General features: G+C 35.1%; 1 protein-coding gene across 3 annotated transcripts in view; it reads right to left on the bottom strand.

Moving 5' to 3' along the window:
• Nucleotides 1-17,937: 17,937 nt before the first annotated feature.
• Nucleotides 17,938-23,756, bottom strand: part of Trdmt1 (tRNA aspartic acid methyltransferase 1) — a 41,329-nt gene continuing 35,510 nt past the window's right edge. For 2 of the 3 annotated variants that reach the window (XM_076831337.1, XM_076831341.1), the window contains 2 exons: nt 23,321-23,450; nt 17,938-18,117 (listed from right to left, as the gene is read on the bottom strand). In XM_076831337.1, the coding sequence (XP_076687452.1) occupies nt 18,017-18,117; nt 23,321-23,450 (231 nt within the window). In that variant the 3' untranslated portion in view covers nt 17,938-18,016. Of the gene's footprint in view, nt 18,118-23,320; nt 23,451-23,756 lie in introns of those variants that run through there. The other variant, XM_076831338.1, reaches the window with a different exon arrangement.

The following is a 23,756-nucleotide window of genomic DNA, read 5'->3' as shown; positions in this document are numbered from 1 at the left end:
GATATTTACCTGACCTGCTACTGAGAGCACTTGATGAGAGGTTCTGTTGTGTTTAGGAAATTGGGGCTGGGTTATGGCTCTGTGGTAGAGTTCTTGCCTAGCATGTGTGAGCCACTGGGTTTGATTCTCTGCACCACATATAAATAAAATTAATAAAATAAAGGTCCATCAATGTTTAAAAATTTTTTTTAAAAAAAGAAAGAAAGAAATGAATAGATGGAGCCAGGCACAGTGGCACACACCTGTAATCCCAGTGACTTTGGAGGCTGAGGCAGGAGGATCATGAGTCCAAAGCCAGCCTCAGCAAGTTAGTGAGACTCTCAGCAACATCCTATCTCTAAATAAAATATCATAAAGGCTCAGTTGTTAAGTGGCTCAATGGTTAAGTGCCCCTGGGTTCGATTTCCATTTACCATAAATAAATAAAAAGAAGAAAAAGAAAAGAAATAGATGGGATACAATAAATGGTATTTTAGGTTGAATACATTGTTTTAATGTTACCTTAATACAAGTTTCCATTCCCCTTCTAAGCTATGTACTATGTTGTAAGACTACATCATGCAATTTAGAAGATCAGATAGGACTAAAAATTCTAGAACCTAAGACCAAAAAAAGAAGGAAGATTTCAGAGTTAGGGTTTTGATTCAAACTCCCAATATTCTTGAGCAGCGATTAGAAAAATATGGGAGGGGAGCTGCAAGAAGTTTGGAAGGAAAACAAAAGGATTTTTTAAAAAGAAGAAAAATTCCTTGGAGTCCTAGAATTAAGGGAGAATTAGACTTGCTCTTGACACAACGAGGCGATTTAACCCCATCTCATTATTAGTAACTTCTGCAGTTCTGAGCTTTTGCAGCGTGTTAGGCCACTGTACTCTAATTTACACAGATCATATAATTTCATCCTTAACAACAGATGAAGAAATTATTTTATTAGAAGGAATGTATCATTTCTTAGTGTATTTATCATCGAATTCTATTGAATGTATTCAAATTTAATTGTGTTTGATTCTACTGAGTCCATATTTTCAGAACACCTGATTGGTGCCAGACTCTGGCATACATTAGGATTCATCAGCTAATTAAACACAACAACAGCAACCACAAACAGATCCTTGTCCTCAAGGAGCTGGGATTCTGGGGCAAGGAAATACCCAGAAAAGAAAAAGTAAAGAAATCAATGAACAGGAAAGCCTTCGGGAATGCTCAATATTGAGAGGAATAGAAGAGGTTGATATAAAGTTATGGGAGAAAGGCCCTCCTTCAGTGAGTGACCAGGACAGCTTCTCCGAGGTGGCAGAAGTTAGCGTATAAGCATAAACGCTGACACCCACTTTCCAAGATCTGTGGGGACCCCAATCTTGGCTTCAGGAATATTTTCTTTTCCCACCCCAGGGAGACTTACAGACTGGCTGTGGAATCTATGACCACCTTCCACATTGGGCTGGACGCTCTTTCAGCTAGATGATCCACTTGAAGGCATGGATCTCTGAGGTCTGCCATGGATTCTGTCCTGGGACTATAGAACCCACTTGGAAATAATGGAAATGTTCTACATCGTGATTTGTGAAATCAGTTGTAGGTACACTGCAACTTTCCCTGGGCACACAGACTATGATAAGAAAGACCAAACTGCATTTGAGGAACTACTCTACAAAGCTCTCCTTTAAGAAAAATCTCTTGGTGACGTTATCTTGGTGAATATTCATGAAGTTATGTAGGCTCTTTGAGGACAAAAATGATCAGGAACATAGCATCTAATGTTGTGTGATACTCAAACATTCATTGATTTTTTAAAATTTTGTAAGCCTGCCAAACTTCTCCTACATAAACTTTTGTATCTGGCTTTTCACTCAGTATAATGCTTTCCCAATTCATCCATCCTGTAGTGCTTATCATTAATTGTTTGCTTTTTATTACCACATAGCTTTTTGTTGTATTTCATTCCCTCAATCGACAAACACTTGAGTTGTTTCCAGTTTAGGACTATTATAAATAAAGCTGCTACAAAGATTTTTTTGACCAGGTCTTTGTGTGAACGCATCTTTTCATTTCTTTTGGGTAAATACTAAGGGTCAGATTGCTGAGACTTATGATAAATATATCTTTAAATTTATTAGAAACTATCAAACAAATTTCTAAAGAATTTCCCCACATTATGTATGACATCCAGTTGTTCCACATTCTCTCCATCATTTGATATTTTATTTTTTGCCACTTCAATGGGTGAGCAGAGGTATGTCATTGTGATTTTAATTTGTATTTCTCTAATGATTAAAGATGTTGAGCATGTTTTTATATATATTTTTCATTTGTATATCTTTTTTTGATGAGTTGTCCATTCAAATATTTTGCCTAGTTTTAAAATTTGGGTTAGTATATTTTTATTTAAGATGAGTTCACATAACTTAAATTTGAGTCTTTCCAGATATATATTTTGCAAGTATTTTTCTCCCAACCTGTGGCATGCCATTTAGTTTGCTTACAGTATTTTTTCAAGGACAAAAATAAGTGAGATACAAAAACACTAGTTACTGAGTGATTCTACATTCTTTGATTCCATATGGAAATATAGAAAATCCAAAGCTACATTAATAAGAAACAGATTGAGAGTGGTCCGAGACCAGGAATGGGAAGAAATTGACTGGAATGAGGCATGAGGGAATGTTTGAAGGTGATGGAAATATTCTGTTTCGACTGCAGTGGCGGTTGTATAAACGATACATGCACATGTCAAAACTAATAAAACTATACTCTTAAAATATATAACCTTAGATGAATATAAATCATGATTCAATAAAACTGGTTGGAATGATTTACGTATTTATAAATACCTCCATACTCAAAGATGATATAAAATACTAATGTTGGTATTAAATTAAATGCCAAGTAAAGCTGTCCAATTGCTTTTACATAAATAATGATGGGTGAAATTTATCACAACCATCCAGGTTTGTGTGAAAACTTAACAACCTGATATGGGGATACAGGGTGGGCATGACAATTTAAAATATTTGGCAACTCTAGAATAACGTAAGAATCTTCCCGTAGAAAGGACGAACTCTGAGCTCTGAACATAACTATTTTCATAATAATATTTTCCTAAAGATCACGGAACTTGGCAAATCTCCCTAGTGCAATATAAAAGATCTCCTGCAGGATCTCATTAAGAACTTCCTCTTTTGCATATTTTTCCTGTTTCATGAATGCATTCGTTATTCAACAAATGTAAAAATTTAATTTCTCTGCTCCAAATCTAGGCATTCAATTTCTAATTGCTCCATATATTGGAAAGAAATAGAGAATGACAGATTCTTCCAAGGTCTGACTGACTTTTATAAGTTAGAGAATTTTTCCTTCTATCTCATTTACTTGACTTCAGCAGATCGATAGACAGGACAGACTGTCTGCATATGACTCCTCTGTGGAAGAAATATAAAACTCAATCTCTGTTTTCACAGCATGAGCATGCATTCTGCTTCCTTGCTGTGTTGAGCAAAGACAAATTGAAAATAATTTTACGATCCATGACCTTCAGTCTTGGAGGGTGAAGAACTCCTTCCCAAGATAAACATTCTGTCAACTTAAAAAATCCATCTTCCATTGACTAGCAAAGTTCCTATCTCCCCCCTAATCCAGAATGCATTCCACTAGAAGTTTGTAGAAGTTCTGTATTGTTAATCATGCTAGGAGACAACACGAATACAAAATGGAATGAATTGCAGATTCTTTCCTCCAAAGTCTCACTTCCAAGGAAGACCATACAGCTGGAGGGGAAGGGCCTGGGCTTTGAAGTTTATTCATCTGGTTCATATCCAGCGCCATTACTTCCTGACCATGTAATGCTGTTTCTTTGCCAGCAAAAAGATGATTATAGCACTAACGGTATATGAAATGTTCAGCACATTTAGTGTTCGGCACATAACAACTATTCACTAAATATAAGTTGGTATTATCATTATAATATAAATAAATGAATGTGATTTATTTTTTATCCTCCTCTACCCTCTCTTGGATTTAGTTTCCTTAAGGCAAAAAAAAAAAAAAAAAGAAGAAGAAGAAGAAGAAGAAGAATTCACAGTTGACTTGAATATCTTAGGTACAAGGAGAAGTAGAGATGTCTGATCTCTATAAAGAGAATTTCAGAGTAAAGCCATGAATTGAGGACTTTGAGTGAGGAAGATGATAGCTGACCTGGAGGTAGGGACACGAGGCAAAGGTCAACAGATGTCTGAAGACCAGAACAGGTAGATCCAGGAAGCAAACAACAACTCCACATTATGAGGTGGAGAACCAGATAAGGTGTAAATCCAAGAGCAGGCAGTTCAAAGGGAATGGTCTCTTCCTTGAGGTGGAAGTGAGTAAACAGCATAAAGGAGCATTTTCATGAAATACTAGCAACTGAGCTCCTGGACATGGAAGAGTTGCTAAATGTTGCGGGAGGGAACCAAATGTGAGAATCTCCTAAAACATCTAGGAGTGCCCTTTTGCACTTTTTTTTTTTTTTTTTTTGTATTCATTAAACTTTTGTAAGAATGCTGATGACATCAATGGCATTTTACTCACTTTAAATTTAACAGTGTCTCTCTATTACCCTTGATTTTTGTTCACCAGCATTTACTATCCTTCACACCTTCAATCAAGTGCATGCAAATGTATTTTGCTCTGTTGCAGACATTACACATGGTATGTAGAAATAGGCAGGCTCTGTTTGTCCATCAGAATGGCCACTATATTGCTAGTCAGTAATTCAGGACCTCTTGACTTCCACTCCCAATCTGCCCCCTGATCTCACCTTCTTCTCTTCCCTTTACCCTGTCTCCACAATCTTCTTAAAGATGCTTCGGCTCCTTTTCACCCTCCCTTCCCAAGCCACCAGAATGAAGTTAGAAGAATCAGAACCACTTTCTCTTTTCACCTGCTTGTAACTTTCCCAAGATCTCTCAGCATAATGCTTGCTCCTTCTGTATATCTATTTTCATCTCTTTTTATGTCCTGAACTCTCAGTATTCCCCCCGCTCCCCTTTATACCTACCCAAACACAATTCACAAATGAAAATTCTTGTGTGTATCAAAAATGTACATGAAATTCCAGTTAACTAGAGGGGAATTTGGGGTCAAAAGAAGTAACTATAATGAAGACACTAATAAGGGACACACACAGAGTTTTATTAGAAAACAAGTTCTGCCTGAGAAAGGCAGACTTCACCAAGAGTCCATCCGAGTCTTAATGAATGAGTAGTTCTTTAAGAAAAGGATCAGGTGTTTCAGGCAGAGAAATTGAGTATACAAAGCTTTCCTGTAGAAAAAAGCTAATGTAGGTGGAAGATGAAATTTTTTAAATGGGAAGGAAGTTGGACCAAGGAGGACCTTGAAATGACATTTTAATGAGCTTAGACTTTGTTTTCTTTTTTAATAAGGGAGAATTGTGACAGTCTTTCAGGGAAGAGATTAACATAGTCATGTTTTCATTTTGCAAGCATCCCTGTGGAGACAGTCTCTGACCCAGCGTTAGGAGAGTGGAGTACAATTGAAAAGATGTGACTTTGAAAGCCCTGGTTAAGTCAATGAGTGAGTCAGGAGGAGATAGTGAGGAAGATAATTAGGAGGTAGAGTCTACTAAAGAAATATCTGTGCAGTTAATATTTCCTTAGAAGTATTAGATGGGGAGTTAGCATCCAGGTTACTTAACGTGAGAAATTGGAACTATAGAGATGTCATTAATTGAATAAGAGAATAATTAGGAAAGAAAGTTTTGAAGGAAGGAGAGTTCAGATCTAGAAATGCAGAGGCCTATGGAACACTCACCATTCCTCATTGCCTCATGTTCTGCCAGTGGCATAGTCACTTACTATGGGTGTAGAAAAGATACAGAAATAGCCTGGACTAGAACCTTGCTACTCCAGGTGCTCCATGGGCCCTGTACAGCCATTGCCTAGAAGCTTGCCAAAAATTCAAACTCTCAGATTTTACCTTGGCCTATTGAATCAGAATCTGCACTTTACAAAATCTTCTTGCCCATCACTTATTTGTATGCTCATCATAGTGACCCAGGAGCATGAAGACCGCCCCCCAGGAGGAGAGTCAAACACACAATGGCCACCACTGCATGTCTATGTTTCTATTTTTCTTAGATTTGTCTTCCAGTCTTATAGCTTTATACCTCTATGTTTCCTTTTGTTCTACTTTCTGAGAAGCATTTATTATTTAAATTTTCTGGTAATTTTATAAAAATTTTGCTATCATTTTTAATTTCATAAACTCTTGTTCTTATTTCATAGTTGTCATATTTTTTAACGCATTTAAAAATACTAGAGCTGTGTTTTGAAGTTTTTGTTTCTTGCATTGGGCTCTGTTTTCTCTAAGTTCCTTATCTCCTGGTATCTTTGCTTTTCATGTCTATTTCATATTGAAATCTTTCCACAAATCCTATGGCTCCTATGTGTATATTTAAATTTCAGAATAAAACACTAAAAAAATAGGTGATAAACTTCGTGTGCCTGGGTGGTATTTATAATCAGTAGGGTTTATCATAGGTTGAATGAATGACAGGTTGGCAAATTCACTGGGGAATCCCAAATTTTTGAAGGCACTTTTTTCCTGGGGCACTCAATTTTTCCAGGGGAAAAAAAATGTTAAGAAAGTTTGCTGAAGATTTTTCTATGAAGTATGTAGACTTAATCGATCACCTTGTTTTCTACTTTTCTCCCCCAATTCTTAGAAATTGCCTTATGGCCATTATTAATATATTTCCTATACTTCTATTTTATATTTCAAGGTTCTCTTTTTATTCCAATTAGCTTTAATCAAATTCCATTATTTTGTAGTCTTCATAAACATTTACTGCTAATATGCAAAGTCCTCAACAATAAGGGAAGTTCGAAGGAAGTAAACTTCATGAACTTGTCTGGTTTGCAAAAAAGTCACAGTACAAATTTACAGAGCCATAATGCAGCCAGAACGGTATGGGGCAGAATATATGTCAATATGCTGTTGATAAAACAATGTGTGCTACTCTGGGAAAGATGCCCAGAGCTCAGAATGGGCAGACTACAAAAACAAAGTTCCACTAGTCCAGTGGAATCATCTTAGAGAAAAGTGGTTGGATAGATGTGGGAACATTGATGAAGGACCGTAAGTGGCATATTGAAGACTGTTGGCTCAAACTTTTTGATATGATAGGGAGCTGCTCCTATAGCTTGAATGCAGTAATGCCCTGGGGGGAATATTTCTGGTAGGCCAATTGCATTTATGTGGAGGTCCAGATCAGTGTGGGACTCATGAAAATAAGGAATGTTGAAATGGAGAGGTGCCTTGAATGGATGAGTAGACAAGACTGTCACACCATTCTACTGGCTTCCATGACATTCTATAATTTCAACTCAACCTTGGTTGGGTCTTTAGTCTCTTCTCATTTTCCTGTCAGTTTGAAATGGAAAGTTCAGAAATAATCTGGTTTTAGTCATTGATGGAAACATCTGTGAATATCATGATCTCTTTTAACCTTTATGGTACTTAACTCATTCTCTTTGTCAAGAATATAACATTGCTTAAAAGGTACATTTACATATGCCAGTTTTGTGGTTTTCTACAAAATTTCAGGGCAATACAATATCGCTCCAATTATCTATTCATTTTCCATGAAGGACTACATAAAATAATTATGGAAATTCATGTAAGTTTAAAACTACTCATTTGCTCATTTCATGGGGAAAGCACTACCACCTAGGAAATTACCAAGTCCACCCCTGTGAGGGGCTGATCTTTGTAAATGCAACATGGCCTTGAGTCAGGGAACACAATGCAGGCATTTGTTCTCCACGCTCATTACTACAGTGATTACAATTATCCTGGAGAAGAATGAAAAAGAATTGTGAGTTAATCATCACCATCTGAATAATTCAGGTTTGGCAGAGATTTTCCTGAGAAAGGAGATTTGTTATGCATTATTCAGGGTTTGAAGGAATTTTCTTTTTTCAGGTTTTTTTTTTTTTTTCAAATATGAGAAGTTTGGGACTCATGAAAATAAGGAAAGAGCATTGAAATACAAAGATGTCTTGGATGGATGAGTTGACAAGACGGTCATCCTATAAACAACGAGAAATTTCATATCCAGAGAGGGAATACAATGGGGTATAAGGTTTTGGACAAGGAACTCAGGGGTGTTGGTGGTGTGTGCATGTACACACACACACACACACACACACACACACACACACTTCATAAACGTTAAACAATTCTGGCCTTAAAAACTTTCCCAATAATATGCAGAAAACATAATGTATGTACTGGGGGTTCTGGCATCACTGTGAGACAGGGATTCGTTAAGGACAAGGCACGTAGCAAAAGAAACCTAAATGGCTACGACTAAGGACTCCAAAGTCAGTGGGGAAATAACCCAGCTCGACCTCCAACAGCTGCCAGAACAGGACTTTGGCTGTCCCTCTGGCTCTACCCAGGTAGAATACCATGAAGGCGTGAAACCGTGAAGCAGAGGCTGTCCTTGGCTAGGACCATGGATGAAATCCTCCTGATGTCCCTTTCCAAATGGACAAAATGGGCAAAATAAGTTTTCCACTTGGCGACTTCTAACAGTCTCTAAACAAGCAATGACGTAAGATTAGACATCATTAGGTCCATAATCAGAGGAAAGTGCACTGAGACTCCAACGTGAATGGATGGCCACAGAAGTACTGGAGAAGGACACAGTGGGAGGGAGGAATAGAGAGAAAGGGGACATACTGGGGACCAAATTAGAATAAAATATATACCTTGCTTTTATAATTATGCCAAAATGAGTTCTATTGTTATAACTAAAAAGAACCAATAATTAAAAAAAAAATAAGGAGTACTAGGGGTAAACAACTGTTAACCATTTACACTGGGTCTGATCTGTAAAGAAGGCAATAACATTTTGACAAACACATTGTGTGTCCAATGAAAGGAAGGGAACAAGTGTCACCTCTGAGGAGGAAGGAGAGAAGAGTCTGGGGGACACTTGACATTCTTTGAAACTCTGCCTCTTATGCTTTTAATTAGGAAGACACAAATGGAAGCAGTGCACAGAGGCATCTTTATCTCGGGAGGGGAGGCTTTGCCTTCCTGATGTGATTTATGTTGGGAGGACTGACTTAATAAGGCTGACGCCTTCCAAAGGACCATCATTCCCAGGCCATTTTTAATTGAAGTGCCACACAGATCCGTGGGAAGATTTAAGGTGTTGTCATCAAGGGCAGGAAGAAGGATGAGGTGACCTCACCTCTCTGTCTTTTTCAGTATCATTATTCAAAGTTTTATAAAAAAACAAAGCCTTTGTCTTTTTTGTGTTTTCTTTACAGTGGCTTGGGCTGTACTTATTACAAAAGTACTGCTAAGTCAGGCTTTGTCAACAATTCCTAGCCTATGTTTAGAAGAGGCATAAACAATTCCCTAAGAGTTATAAACAATTCTGGCCTTAAAAACTTTCCCAATAATATCAGATGTGCTTCTCTTGTTTTGGTTGACCAATAGTATTATTCAAACAATTCCCTATGCTGTGAAAGAACTAGAATATCCCTTATAATACTTAGCATATTGGGTTGGGGATGTGGCTCAAGCGGTAGCGTGCTCGCCTGGCATGCGTGCGGCCGGGGTTTGATCCTCAGCACCACATACAAACAAGGATGTTGTGTCCGCCGATAACTAAAAAATAAATATTAAAAGATTCTCTCTCTCTCTCTCTCTCTCTCAAAAAAAATTACACTGAAATATTTAAAAAAAATACTTAGCATACTCATATTCAAGTTATTTAAGTGCATAATTATATATTAGGCACCCATTATTTGTCAGCAGCTAAGAGAGGTACTGCTAAGGATAAAGAGCTGGCTGGGTGAGACACAGGCTGTCCTGGAAGGAGCAGGTCAGGGTGGGAAACTATATTACATGCCACCAGAATGTAAATGAGGTAGTAACTTAAAATCTAGTTATAATTATCAGACTCGACATTAGAGGCCTGAAACAGAGTGTTTCGAAAGAAAGAATATAATTATAAAATATTTCAGTTAAAAGAAACACCAATAAGAAAAATAAAATCTAGTCATCTAATGTAACTGTTACCTATTGGTATTTTATTCCAGTCCATTTTCTGATTAATAATTTCACATGATTAAAATCATAAGATATACATGATTAAAATTAGGACTCTCCCTCTCCTCTTAGTTTCACATAAGCCTAATTCCAATCACTACCTGGTCTTCCTAACAAGAATTGTAAAAAAATGCATATATATGGGGAGAGAGACAGAGAGTGAGGAGGAGAGGAGAGGGGAGGGGAGAGGGGAGGGGAAGTAAGGGAAGAGGGGAAAGAGAGAGAGGAGGAGGGAAGGGAGGGGGAAGAAGGGGGGAGAGGGGGAGAGGGGGAGGGGAGGAGAGGAGAGGAGAGTTGAGTTTAGCTATATATCTGTATCACTTCTCTGGCTGTTTTTTATTTTACTTATGGAGCTTTGACAAACCTGGGATGTTCTCACTCAGTATGGTTGTTTTTGAATACTCTTTCAGCTCCATGCTTTTTTCTTTTCTAATACTCCAAATAAATGAATGGTAGCTCTCATTCCTGCCTCACAGATCCCTAAGGCTCTGGATTATTTTTAATTATTTTAATTTTTTATTTCTTTATGAGCCTGTTTTCTGTTATTTGCATTGACAGATCTTTCCTCAAGTTCACAGATTGCCTTCTGTCATTTTTACTCTACTATTGATCCTAAATTGGGAAAAGATAGGTGTGAATTAAAGAAGCTGAGTGAATAGGAAACAAGCTCAGAAAAATCCACGCCCAGGCACATCATCAATTTCTGATAATGAAGACTTAATAGGCAAAATATCCAGGATACAATCTAAGACCACTTGTCACCAGAGAGGTTTTTCCTTCTGGTTTTTTTTGTTATTGTATTCTTCAGGTATGTAATTGCATTTAATTATTTTTTAAAAGTTGGATATTTATTAATATTTACTTAATAATGTCTGTTAATTGTTAAATATAATTGATCAACATTTTATTGGATTTGCATTAATTTCTATGTTAGGCTGCTTTTCTATTTTTGTGCAAAAGAATTTGTCATTGCTTGTTGAGGCATTTTTAAGATGGTTGCTTTAAAATCCTTGTTAGAGGATTTTGACATCTGATTCACTTTGGTATTGTCATTAGTTAACTGTTCTTTCTTATTCAAGTTGTGATTTTCCAAGTTCTTGGTATGACAGGTGACTTTAGATTGTTTCCTGGATATCTTGTCCTAGCGTGGACACTCAAATTTAAGTGCTATTTTAATCTTCTATTTTAGTGGACAGTCACTGTTTGTTTAGCATTCTGGTTCTGGCTTACATTTGTGGACTGTGATTCCAATGACAGTTTAGTTTTTAGAGGCTTTGCCCTATTATTTTGGTTTGCTTGGTTTATCTGGTGCTATGGAGGCTCTCAGTGGCCCTTGATAATGCTACATTAAGAGAAAAGAAGCTATTTCCCAAGCCAGGCCAGGTACCAGGTGCTTCTGGGAGAAGGAAGTCTATGGCTTACAGTGAAGACTTTCTGGGTGAGGTGTTTTTGTGGTGGGATACCCCTTGCCAGCATCCTCTGGATGCTCACCCCTTAGCAGGTGAGAGAAATCTCAGGTCTGGCAGGAAAGTGGAGTGCTGCACCTGGATGTTTGCCAGGGGTTCCTCTGATACATTGTCCTGGTTGATGGAGCCAGACTCTCCTGGTGTTACCTTCAAGATTCAGTTCTATTTAGGTTAAGAATGGGCCTTCATGGTCTCCTTTTTTGGGCTAGGGTATGGGTTGGTAAACACTAAGCCTGTGGTTACCTTCCTTTGTTGGGTGGAACAGCAGCAAAATGTCTTGAAACTATGCTGGTCCCTCAATCTCAGGGTCCCTAGCCAGTTTGTTTCTCTTGCCATCTTGCAGAGTTCTTCTGATGTGCTATTGCATAATTATGCTTACCCATAGCTTGCAATTTTACTTAAGAGATAAGTCCATGATCTCTTGTCAAGACTAGAAATTAGAATACAGTATTTAAAAAAAAATGTGTCTGCATCACTTCCATAAAAGCCAAAAGTCTACCCTAGAATTATTTTTAAAATGTGTCCCAGATTTGAGTAAATTTGACTATTTCTCTGAGTATGGAAGAAATGGCAGTAGTAAACAAATTCAGTAGTTTTCAGGAGAGTGACTTCTAGTCACCATTTAAATTCCACATTGTGATACCCTCATTAAAATTTTGATACCAGTTCCAGTATGGTTACTATATTCATTCATTCAACAAGTATTTACTGAGTGCTTACTATGTGCCAGGAACTAATGTGGTTAGGAACACAGCAGTGAAAAAAAATGTTAAAAATCTTTGGAAGTTTACATGCTCTAGAACAAAACATTTTTCACTAAAACCACCTGAGATCATAGCAACTCCTCAGCTTATTGTTCATTTATTCATAGAATCACCTCCCAAGTATCAAATTAACTTGTATTTCTCCTACACAAGGAGTATGTTTTGGGTCATTTTTTATATGTGCAATTTAACTGTATTTGTGTAAGTAAACTAGCTAAGTGAGCAAAGTAACACTATTTTAGTAAAAATGACATCCATCTAGATTAAATTCAGAAGGCTAAAATCTAGTAAATGTCTACATTTAGCCAAGCACACAAATTTGGCAGCAAATATGTATGTTTTCAGATTTAAAGGTGACATCAGTTTTTCCAAAAATAAGTCACCATCTATCAGAGAAAGTTTTCCTTGGGAAACCTACTTTTGTTGATAAACAGAATGCAGAGTGGGAAAGACCAGGCGAAGATGATCTTGGGTTATAGGGTTTGAATTTGGGAGACTGGGAGAGTAGGAGTTACCATAAAGAGAATTAGTAAGTCATGAGTGGAAAAGTGATTTTAGAATATAGGATGTTTAATTTTTCAACATGCTTAATTTGATGTGACTGCAAGCTATCCTAGTTGAAAATGATCCAGCATGAAGATTCTACAATAGGACTTGAGAAAATTATCAGATCTAGGTCATCTGAGTATCAGCAGGAAAAGGGTAGAAGTTATAAGAAGAGGGGAAAATATCTGAGAAACCTGTTCAGACAGTGAAGGGTAGAGAGATCCAAAAACGGAATCTGCAGGAACATTAAAAGTTCAGCTCTAGTCTCCCTCCACCTTTCTCTTTCCCCTTTCTAGGTGATCTCATCTGATTATAGAGCCAACTTGGCTAAACAACCACGTACACTCATAATTTCAATCTTCCTTGTTATGAATAGACATAGAAATGCAAACAAAATGCAAATACTTAAGGAAACAATGAAAGCATCCTATGTACAAGCAGAGAAATAAAAACAACATAAAGCTAAAAGGAACAGATTTCTATGGGAAAATTAACTTCCAATTTTTAGTATTTGTGAAAATATTGTGTCTTATTTATAGGAAAAAGGAGATAGATTTTTGGAAGCTTTAGGAATCAACCATGTTGTACATGAGAGTCCTTGAAGTGTTAAGCATCATTGAAAAAAAGACTCTGAACCTATGGTAAATATAAAACAAATTTATTTTAGAACATGGGAATCAAGAAGTTGAAAGAGTCTTTTTGTATGTTTATATTTTTGAGCAAATACATTTAAAAATAAACTCACAAATGAAGACAAATAATGGTGATGTAGTTTAAATCATGGTTGTGTAAGATTTTGAAGACCATAAGAATAAAATATTCCCAGAGGTCTCAAAAAAAGAAACAGGGGAAAAATTTTAAAACTTTTTTAAATTTCAGTATCAAAGAGACGGAATGACAAGAGGGAAAACGTGCAGACAGGCTGAATGATGTAGTCTGAACCGGAGAACATGTGCGAGATTCTTAACTGCTATTTCATACAACATGCAGAAGGATACTCCCAAATATAATATTGGTGTGAGTAGACATCTTGGGTGTGACAAATGAGGAAAGAAAACCAGAAAAGACACGTGCCCAAAGTTAACATGACACCTGTATACCCTACACTTGTACAGGAAACATTGAGAGGAAAAAATTAACCAGTAGAGAGAGGTCCAAAGGCTGTATCTAAAAAATTATATAATCTTGAGTTCAACCACAGGCTTTGAGAAAACTGCTGAGTCCATATGACCCTCACTCAGTTTCAAAGTCCAAAGCTAGTAGTCAGTCAGGAGATTAACTGGTGGCTTTCAAATTATCAGTAAAATAATAAAACCAAATTAGAAGTTAAATTCTTAGTTGTTGCTGCTGGGGATGGAACCCAGGGTCCTGATCATGCTGAGCATGTGCTCCATAACTGAGCTATATGCCCAGCCCAAGTTATACTTCTCTTAAACACCATAACCAACTCAGAAAAGCAAACTTCAACCACTTTTTATATATGGGCTTAAAATAAGTTCCTCATTGTTGACTTTGACTTATTTAGGAACCTCTCTTGACTCTAAATTATAAAGTTATCAAAACAAGGGTAACCAGAGTGACTTTAGTCACTCTGTTTAGTTGGAGATACAGTAACCAGCCCACAGAATGCATCCTTTAGTGCATGCTTAATGTTGTATGAATGTAGTTGCACCTTATTCTGTACTCTTATGGCTAGGATTAAACCAGTTTAATTTGTCCTTAGCTTTATTTGTCTCTCCTCAGAAGTCTGATTTAATCATTTTGGATTAAGTAGGTTGAAATTTAAACCAAAGTCAGAAGATGTTTTGTTTTGTTTTGTTTTAAAGAATCCTACTCCCTACCTAGGCACTGAAGTGGCTGCCCTGCCTCTAACACCATCCACCTTTACATTCAACACGCAGTGATGCAGCTCGCAAGGAAACTGAAGAGCTTCTCTACCAAATAAGTTTATCTCTAAAAGATCATTTCAAGGAATATATTAGTCTCATACTTTTAAAAAAGGTGCTGGGTAGCTTGTCATTGTTTATAATGTGAACTCCTAGTTTCGCCACTTTAAAAGACTCCAGAGCAAGTGGCTGATGGTGGTAGGTATTTTCTTACCTTTCAAGGCACAGCCCACCCCACAGTGAAAGGTGACCTACACCCTCCCCGTCATTCAACTTTATAGCCTACACTAAGGATGGTCAGGCTCGGACTTCTGTGATGATTACCCATCTCCTCCCCACAATCAATTTCCAATATAAATCATTTTGCTTGTATTAATTTGAGTAACCATCTATAAATCATTTTTGTATTGATTCATTTAACCATGTTTTGTCACTGGTTTTGGGTCCTTAAAATATACTAAAATTATGAGGCAAGATAATAAATACCTTAGAATTACCTAACAAGCTTTTATAAAGAACAGAGTGATGCAAAAAGGAGAATGAAGAAACAGTTTATTGTAAAGAACAGCAAAGGTTTAATTACATATAGTTCTCTTGAAAAATAGAGGCTATTATACCAAACAAATTATAAGAAATATCAGAAAACAGAATTTCCAGTGCAAATTTTATGCATATTACCAATATGTAGCATTCAATAAAGTGACTTTTCCAAATTAGTTGTGTGTGTATATATATATACACATACACGTTTGTGTACATATGTGTGTGTGTGTGTGTGTGTGTGTGTGTATGATTAAATGACACTGGTAAATATATCTTCATTAAGGTGTAAAATTTATGCTTGCTAGTGTATATTTTCAATTATGAGTTAAGGGCAAAATTATCATCTGCCTTTGAATACATACTTCAATACATACTTAAAAATTTCATAAAGCTTATTCTGTCTTCTAGTTTACAAGCAAATGTCTCCACAGACCTTTCATGTGTTTATAGTTGGCACACTGTAACTTAATATGTATTTTAAATAATATTGCTCAATGGGATGTCAGATACTATATTTACATAATTATAATCATTGTATAACTATGGTTAAACTATAAACCACTTTATTGATAAAGAATTTTTCATCGAAGAACACTACACAAAAGTGTGCCAAAATGATTTTAGATTATATAATAAAATTTATGAGACTTGCAATAAAGTTTATCTTTAAACACAAATATAAAAAGTCAATAGTGATTGTTGATACATGTGTTGGCTTACAACCTCCCTAAATATATCTATTTATATGTTCTGAAAATATGGTAATAAAATATAATTTTCTTAAATTGCAGCAAAATATATATAATTTAAAATTTCACCATTGCAACTATTTTTAAGCGTCCAGTTCAATGGCATTAAGTACCTTTGCACTATTATGAAACGATCACCACCAACCATTTCCTAGAACTTCATTAGCCCTCAGGTCGAAACTATATCTATTAAACACTAACCCCTCATTCTCCCTCCCACTATCCCTGACAACCACCATTCTACTTATAGTCTCTGGGAATCTGACTGTTTTAGGTACCTCATATAAGTGGAATTATAATATTTGTCCTTTTGTGACTGGTTTGTTTCACTTACTAGAATGTCTTAAGGCTCATCCTGTTCACAGCATGTATCATAATCTCATTCTTTTTTAAGGATGAATACTAGTCCACTATATGTATTTATATACATATACATTTTATTTATCCATCTATCTATTGATGGATGGACACCTGGGCGGCTTCCACCTTTTGGATGCTATGAATAATGCTATTATAATCACAGCATTTGTTCAAGTTCTTGCTTTCACTTCTTCTGGGTATATACCCAGAAATGGAATTTGTAGATCATATGGTAATTCTATCTTTAACTTTTTAAGGAACTTCCACACAGTTTTCCACAGCAGCTCTACAATTTTATGCTTTCACCTGCAATGAACAAGGGTTCAAATTTCTCTATATAGGAATGATTTTTTTGTTTTTGTTTTTGTACTGAGGATTGACACAGAGGCACTCTATAACTGAGCTATATCCCCACCTCAACCCCCATTACCCCCCACCTTTTTATCTTGAGAAAAGTTCTTGCTCAGTTGTGAAGGCTGGCCTCAAACTTGCAATCCTCCTGCTAGCCTTTCAAGTAGCACAGGTGTGTGTCACCACACCTGGCTTAGATTATGCTTAAAAAATAAAAAAATATGAATTAATATTTTGTGATATAATTTCTGGTCTTGTTTCTTTTCATTTCTCTGTATCACTTGCTTTTATTACTAAAATCAAAACTGCAAGATTTATGATGCAAGATTCAGGCTGATGAGAAACCTGAATTCCAAAAAGTCTCTGGCAAGGAGAGACAACAAAGTTAAAAGTTATAAAAGTTAAATCAGAGGCATGTCACAACAATTAAAAAAAATGAGGTAGGGGGAACTAGCACCATATATAATGGGGTCAGGGTAGAATTTCCTCCCTAAATTACTAATGCTACATTACATTCCTTAGACTGCAGGCAAATTTAACTCACAAGCTGAGAAGGGAAGCAAAAACAAACTCTAATAATAGCAAACTAAAGCTAAGTCCATACTGAGTTTGGCCCTTCGAAGAGAGATGAAAGAAAAAGATAATTAGATAATAAACACCTAAGTTTGCTAAGGCCTCCTGATGGAGAAGTAATCATGAATCTAATTTTTCTATTATATTCTTCAGACTGCTATATAAGTTGATAAGTTGAATAATGACAATTTGGTTTCAAATATCATAAGTATCTGTTTACATCAAATTAAGAAACATTTAAAGGATGGGATTTAAGTAAAATATCCAAAAGATGGGAATTAAGTAAAACATCCAATATTTCAAACAGGCTAGCATTAGAATCACCATTCTAAGTCTAGGAGTAATAATATTGTAAAGATAATAATAACATATTATATATAACATATAATATACATATTATAAAGATATATATATATTACTTTAAAATGAAAATATATTCTCTATAAAAGCAAAATTTATAAAATACAGCAATATAAATTTAAGAAAACAAATTTATTTTTGTGATAAATTCTAAATTTTGAGATGAATTCTAAAATTTTTAAAGAAAGATTAAAATAACTTAGTTAAATTTAATCAACATTACTTCAAAATAGAATTTAAGAATTACAATCTGGGCATGAAAGAATATCATGTTCCTTTTCCAGAGTTATTTCAAAGTTATTTACAAAGGATTTTGATCAGCTTAGCTACTACATGCACATTGAGACTATTTCCAAGTAGACGGTAACACTGTTTCACTGTTATCTTCTCAGGAAATCCTAAAAAAGAGAGAGAAAAATTGATCATTTGTAATAGTAATTTCTATAGCTAAAGGATGCATCCTTCAACAAAGATACAGGGATAATTTCATAACACCATTTCAGTCAACAAGCACATATGATGGTAGTCTCATAAGTTGATATCACCTAGTGACACTATAATTGTCTTAGTTTGTGTAAGTACACTATTATGTTTACACAATTATGAAGTTGCCTGAGGATACATTTCTCAGAATGCATCCTCATTGTTCAACAACATATAACTGTAAATCACTAAAGTCTCCGTTAAGTTTTACTGATAAATGAAGAGTCTGGATCCAAAAATATTATGTAGCATTTTATTATACTGTCCACATGATGAGATATTATCATATCCCAGTATATTATATAGCATCAAGTTATGGGTGATGCATACATGCACATATGTACACATAGCTGTTCACAGAAATTGAATTCATAAAAATCCATGTATTAATGGACTTTAGATAAAGTACTGGCTATCATTTTTTTCTAAGTTGTTTCTTTTATCTTGTAACATTTTTATAGAGATAAAATTCACCCTTTTACTGATGAATTTTAGAATTCACCTGTAAAATTTCAGTGGTTTTAGAATAGTTTATTTTTTAAACATCTCCACTAATTCCTGAACATTTTCATTACTTCAAAAAAGAAAACTCATACCTATTAACGGTCTTTTGCTACTTCCCCTTCATGTCCCCCAACCACTAATTTAATTCTCTATCTATAGATTTTTCTATTCTGAACACTTCACATAAATGGAACCATAAAATATGTTCTTTTGTGTTAAAACATTCTCTTGCTTGGCATAGTGTTTTCCAGGTTCATTCATATCATTGTGTGTTTCAATACTTACTCCTTTTTATGGATGAGGAAAATTTTATTGCCTGAATATACCACATTTTATTTATCCATTCATTCATTGGCAAGACATTTGGGCTACTGTGAATAATGTTATTATGAACATTCATGTATAAATTTTTGTGTGAAAATGTTTTCAATTCTCTTGTACATATAACTAGTGGTGAAGCTCTTGAGTCATACAAAAATGCTATGTTTAATGTCTGCAGTACTGTGCTTTTTGAAGCAGGAGACACCATTACATTTCCACCAGCAGCCAATGAGAGTTCCAATTTCTTCACATCTTTGCCAATACTAGTACCATCTTTTATTTTAGCCATCCTAATGAGTATGATCTGGTTTGATTTACAATTCCCTAATAATTAAACATATTAAACACCTTTTTCATGTGCTTATTAGCCACTTGTCTATCTTGTTTAAAGAAATCCTTTGCACATTTGTGAGCTGGACTATCTTTTCTTTTTATTGTTAACTTGTAAGTTTCTTTACATATTCTAGATACATATTCATCAGTTGTTTTTCATACATTGTTAACATATACTGATTTTCTCATGATGGACTTCTATTCACACTCAGGATTCTTGGCATAACAATAAATTAAAGGAAATTTAAATTAGATAATAAAATGAAGAACATAATTAAAAAGCATTAAAAATAGTAAAATTTCATTATATTTGTAAGAATCAGGGGTAGAGTTAGTTATTCTAAAGTTGCTTCATTAATTCTTGACATATTAATAGCAATAAAATAAACAGTAATTACTATCAAAAACCATTATTTGCAATTGATCATGATTATAAATTTCATATCCTAAAGATAATATATCACAGGCAAAGAATGCTAAAGAAAGAAATTAAAGAAAACCTTAGAACATAGAAAAATCTGCCTTTTGGATAGGCAGAATTAATATTGTCAAAATGACCATACTACCAAAAGCACTATACAGATTTAATGCAATTCCAATCAAAATCCCAATCACATTCCTCATAGAAATAGAAAAAGCATCCCAAAATTGCCAAAAAAAAGAAAGAAAGAAAAAGAAAGAAAAGAAAGAAGTAGAAAAACCAGTCATGAAATTCATATGGAAAAATAAGAGATCCAGGATAGCTAAAGCAATCCCTAGCAAGAAGAGTGAAGCAGGTGTCATCACTATACCAGACCTTAAACTATACTACAAAGCTATAGTAACAAAAACAGCATGGTATTGGCACCAAAATAGACTGGTAGACCAATGGCACAGAATAGAGGACACAGAGACAATCCCACATAATTATACTTATATTAGACAAAGGCACCAAAAACATACATTGGAGAAAAGATAGCCTCTTCAAAAAATGGTGCTGGGAAAACTGGAAATCCATATGCAACAAAATGAAATTAAACCCCTAACTCTCACCATGCACAAAAGACAACTCAAAGTGGATCAAGGACCTAGGAATTAAACCAGACACACTGTGCCTAATAGAAAAAAAAGTAGGCCCAAATCGCCATCATGTTGGATTAGGCCCTGACTTCCTTTTAATAAGACTCCTATAATGCAAGAATTAAAATCAAGAATCAATAAATGGGATGGAGTCAAACTAAAAAGCTTCTTCTTAACAAAAGAAACAATAAATGAGGTGAATAGAGAGCATACCATACGTTTTGGGTGCAAATTTTTACTCATCTCAAAAACTAGATCAAAGTAGCCGGAGGTACAAGTGTATCTACAAATAAGCCTTTAGAATATCCCAAGCCTTTAGAATATCTTTTGCCATATTAAAATTACAACAAACAGGGGAAAAGGTTTGGAAAAAAGTCAAATTCCTAAAAATTGTGTGTGTATGTGTGTATGTGTGGGTATGTGTCTGTGTCTCCATGTGTATGTTATGCACAGATGTTAAGTCTAAACTTACAGGAAAAGCTACATAATTGATTAAAAGGTGACCTTTTAAAAACTTAGATACATTAAAGTAATAATAATCCTTAAAAGAAATGGAAATTAACAAGGTCAAATAATAGCTTTCATCTAGTTAGAGTCCCTCTCTTCCAAAGTCTGCTACCTCAGGAATGTGTGCTGCCAGTCACAAAGAACCAGAACAAAATGTACAGAAGGATCAATGCAAATCTATCACTGCCAGTGGACAAAAAGCTCAAACAGTCACCATTTTTGGACTCAGAGTCAATAAAGTTGGAAACACATGTGAAGGACAGTGTGTCATGATGCTGCTCAGTGGTAACATAAGGGCAAGCTTCTCTATACAAATACACCACATAAAAGAAGATTCGGCAATTTAAAAGACACTTTTTGCATGAATATTATATATATATATATTCTTTTATTTTTATTTTTAAAGAACTTTGAAAAAAATCTATTTATATACCTAAAATTTTTAAATAGAAAAAATATGAAATAAGGCTATAAAAGTAAATAAATCACTGCCTTTTTAAAATAAAAGCAAACAAATTTTATATTGTCCCAGATATTATGTAGGTATTTTAAACACACTAACTTACTTAACTGTCCCAGGAACCCTACGAAATAGGTGCTATAATTATCCTCGTTTTACAAACAAGGAAACTGTAATCTAAGAGAGGGGTTAAAATGAGGCTAGTATTCAAACTCAGTCTGACTCTGGGCTCTGTCTGTATCCTTTCCAAGTTTGAGTTTTACCAGAGTGACTATTACACTTCTAGAATAAAACAAGTACTGTAATAAAATGTAGGTATTCATTTTTATTTGATAGTCAATTGCTTGTCTCTCTTTAGTGGTCTGTAAAACATATCTGATTGTTCAAAAAAATAAAAAAAATAATAACTAGAAAAGCAAATTCAAAATTGGAATTCTTCAGTCCAATTCTCAGTTCTTCATTTGTTCTGTGATATTGTTTCACTCACTTTGTGACATAAACTAAGACAAGGAAAGTATGTTTTTCTTAATAACACTCCCCAGGATATTTGGAACTGAATGTATCAGCAAAAATGACTGACTGACTGAATGAATGAATGAATGACTGGATGAATGAATGAATAAATAAATAAATGCAGGTAGTAGAAAATAAACTTGTTTGCTGTGCTCAGACAACCCACTACATTGCCAGTTTGTTCCCAATGTACAAAGAAGTCTATGTTTAAAAACATCATGAGCAAATTCATTATTTAGAATCTGAAACATGATTTATTTTACCCATTATTTATTTCAATAATATTAGTGTTATTAATATTACAATAGTATTAGATTTAACAGTTTCACTTTTCTACATTCAAATTTCTACTCAGAGTTGTCAAAAGCACATTTCCTCCTTCTGTAGACCTTGGAAGTTGGTTAGGGAGGTCTATGTTTCTCTCTGCCCATTAGCCAGGTACTGGAGCACACCCACTGCCAGGCTTAAAAAAGCCATCTGAGAGCACTGGCCCACAATGAGATCAGAAAGGGGTTACCACTGCTTTCAGCAAGCAAGGGTATCTGATCTCTTAACAGCAACAATTCCCAGAGATCCTGGACTGCCAATGGAGTTAGAAATCTGTGTTTCTCACTCTATACCCCCATCTTCACTTTTGTCCTTGAGATGCCCTGGTACAGATCTCCTAATCTTTGTAAAGTCTGGCATCTGTGTTCCTTTCTTTCCTTTGCAAAGTTCTTTCCTATACTACCTCTCTCCATCTTCCCCGTTCTCCATTAATTAACCCTTGTAGGGAAGGACAAAGACACACAACAGAGATGAAAATGTATTGTGGAGGAGAATAAGTACAAATAACTTCCCCCAAATCCTCAACTAAACTGCCTGTTAATTTCTTCATTCAAAAAGCTAATCAGGCATTCTTTCATAAGACCTAATGTGCGGTTTACTAAAATTAAACCTCTGCAGTGAAACTCCATATAATGTACAACCACAAGAATGGGATTCTAATTAGAATAAGTTATAGTCTTTGTATGTATAAATGTCAAAATAAACTCTACTGTCATGTTTATTTTAAAAAAAAAATTAAAAAATATGAAAGTTAAAAAAAAAACAGACATCCGGAAGCAAGAAGATAAGCTGAAAAGAAGATGCTTTAACAATCATCAGTGGGAGACTAAAAAATTGTTGATTTGCCCATTTTTGCCAATGAACTCTGACCCATTACTAAAATTAAAGGAGAGAGCAAACTGAGTAGGAAGAGAATAGACTGAGAGGCAGATTATTAGGGAAAGGGTAAAGAGGACAGGAAAATGCCCCCAAAGGCACAATCAGGAAAGGAAGTTTCTTGAAACTACCTGTGTGGGCAAGGGCTTACTCATAAAATATATGAATTTTGAGAATTTCAATAAATGAAAGATGAGGTTTACACAGATCCCACATACCAAACTCTGGAGGAAATCCAAGGAGATTTGCTATTTCTTTAGGAGTAAAATATCGCAGCTTAAGCATTGACAACTTTGTTATCTTTTCTTCTTGTGGCAAATTGCTAAGGGATCTGTAGATACTCTCAATCTGTAAGAAAACATCCAAGATAACTGAAAAAGTAGCGTGGAACCATATTTGTTAAGATTTCCAATAGTGAGACAGCTTTAAGAAGATGGACATAAATGGGAAAGAAAGTAGAATGAATCAGACATAACTTTCCTTTGTTCATACATAAATATACAACCAGTGTAACTACACATCATGTATAATCACAAGAATGGGAAGTTAAACTCCATATATATGTGATATGTCAAAATAAATTCTACTGTCATGTATAACTAAAAAGAACAAATTTTAAAAAAGAAAAAAAGAAGGTGGACATATAGTCTGAAC

Source organism: Callospermophilus lateralis, chromosome 13, assembly GCF_048772815.1.
Source record: "Callospermophilus lateralis isolate mCalLat2 chromosome 13, mCalLat2.hap1, whole genome shotgun sequence".
Classification (NCBI taxonomy): Eukaryota; Metazoa; Chordata; class Mammalia; order Rodentia; family Sciuridae; genus Callospermophilus; species Callospermophilus lateralis.
Note: the sequence above shows the minus strand (reverse complement) of the source record. Positions and strands in the feature narration are given on the sequence as shown.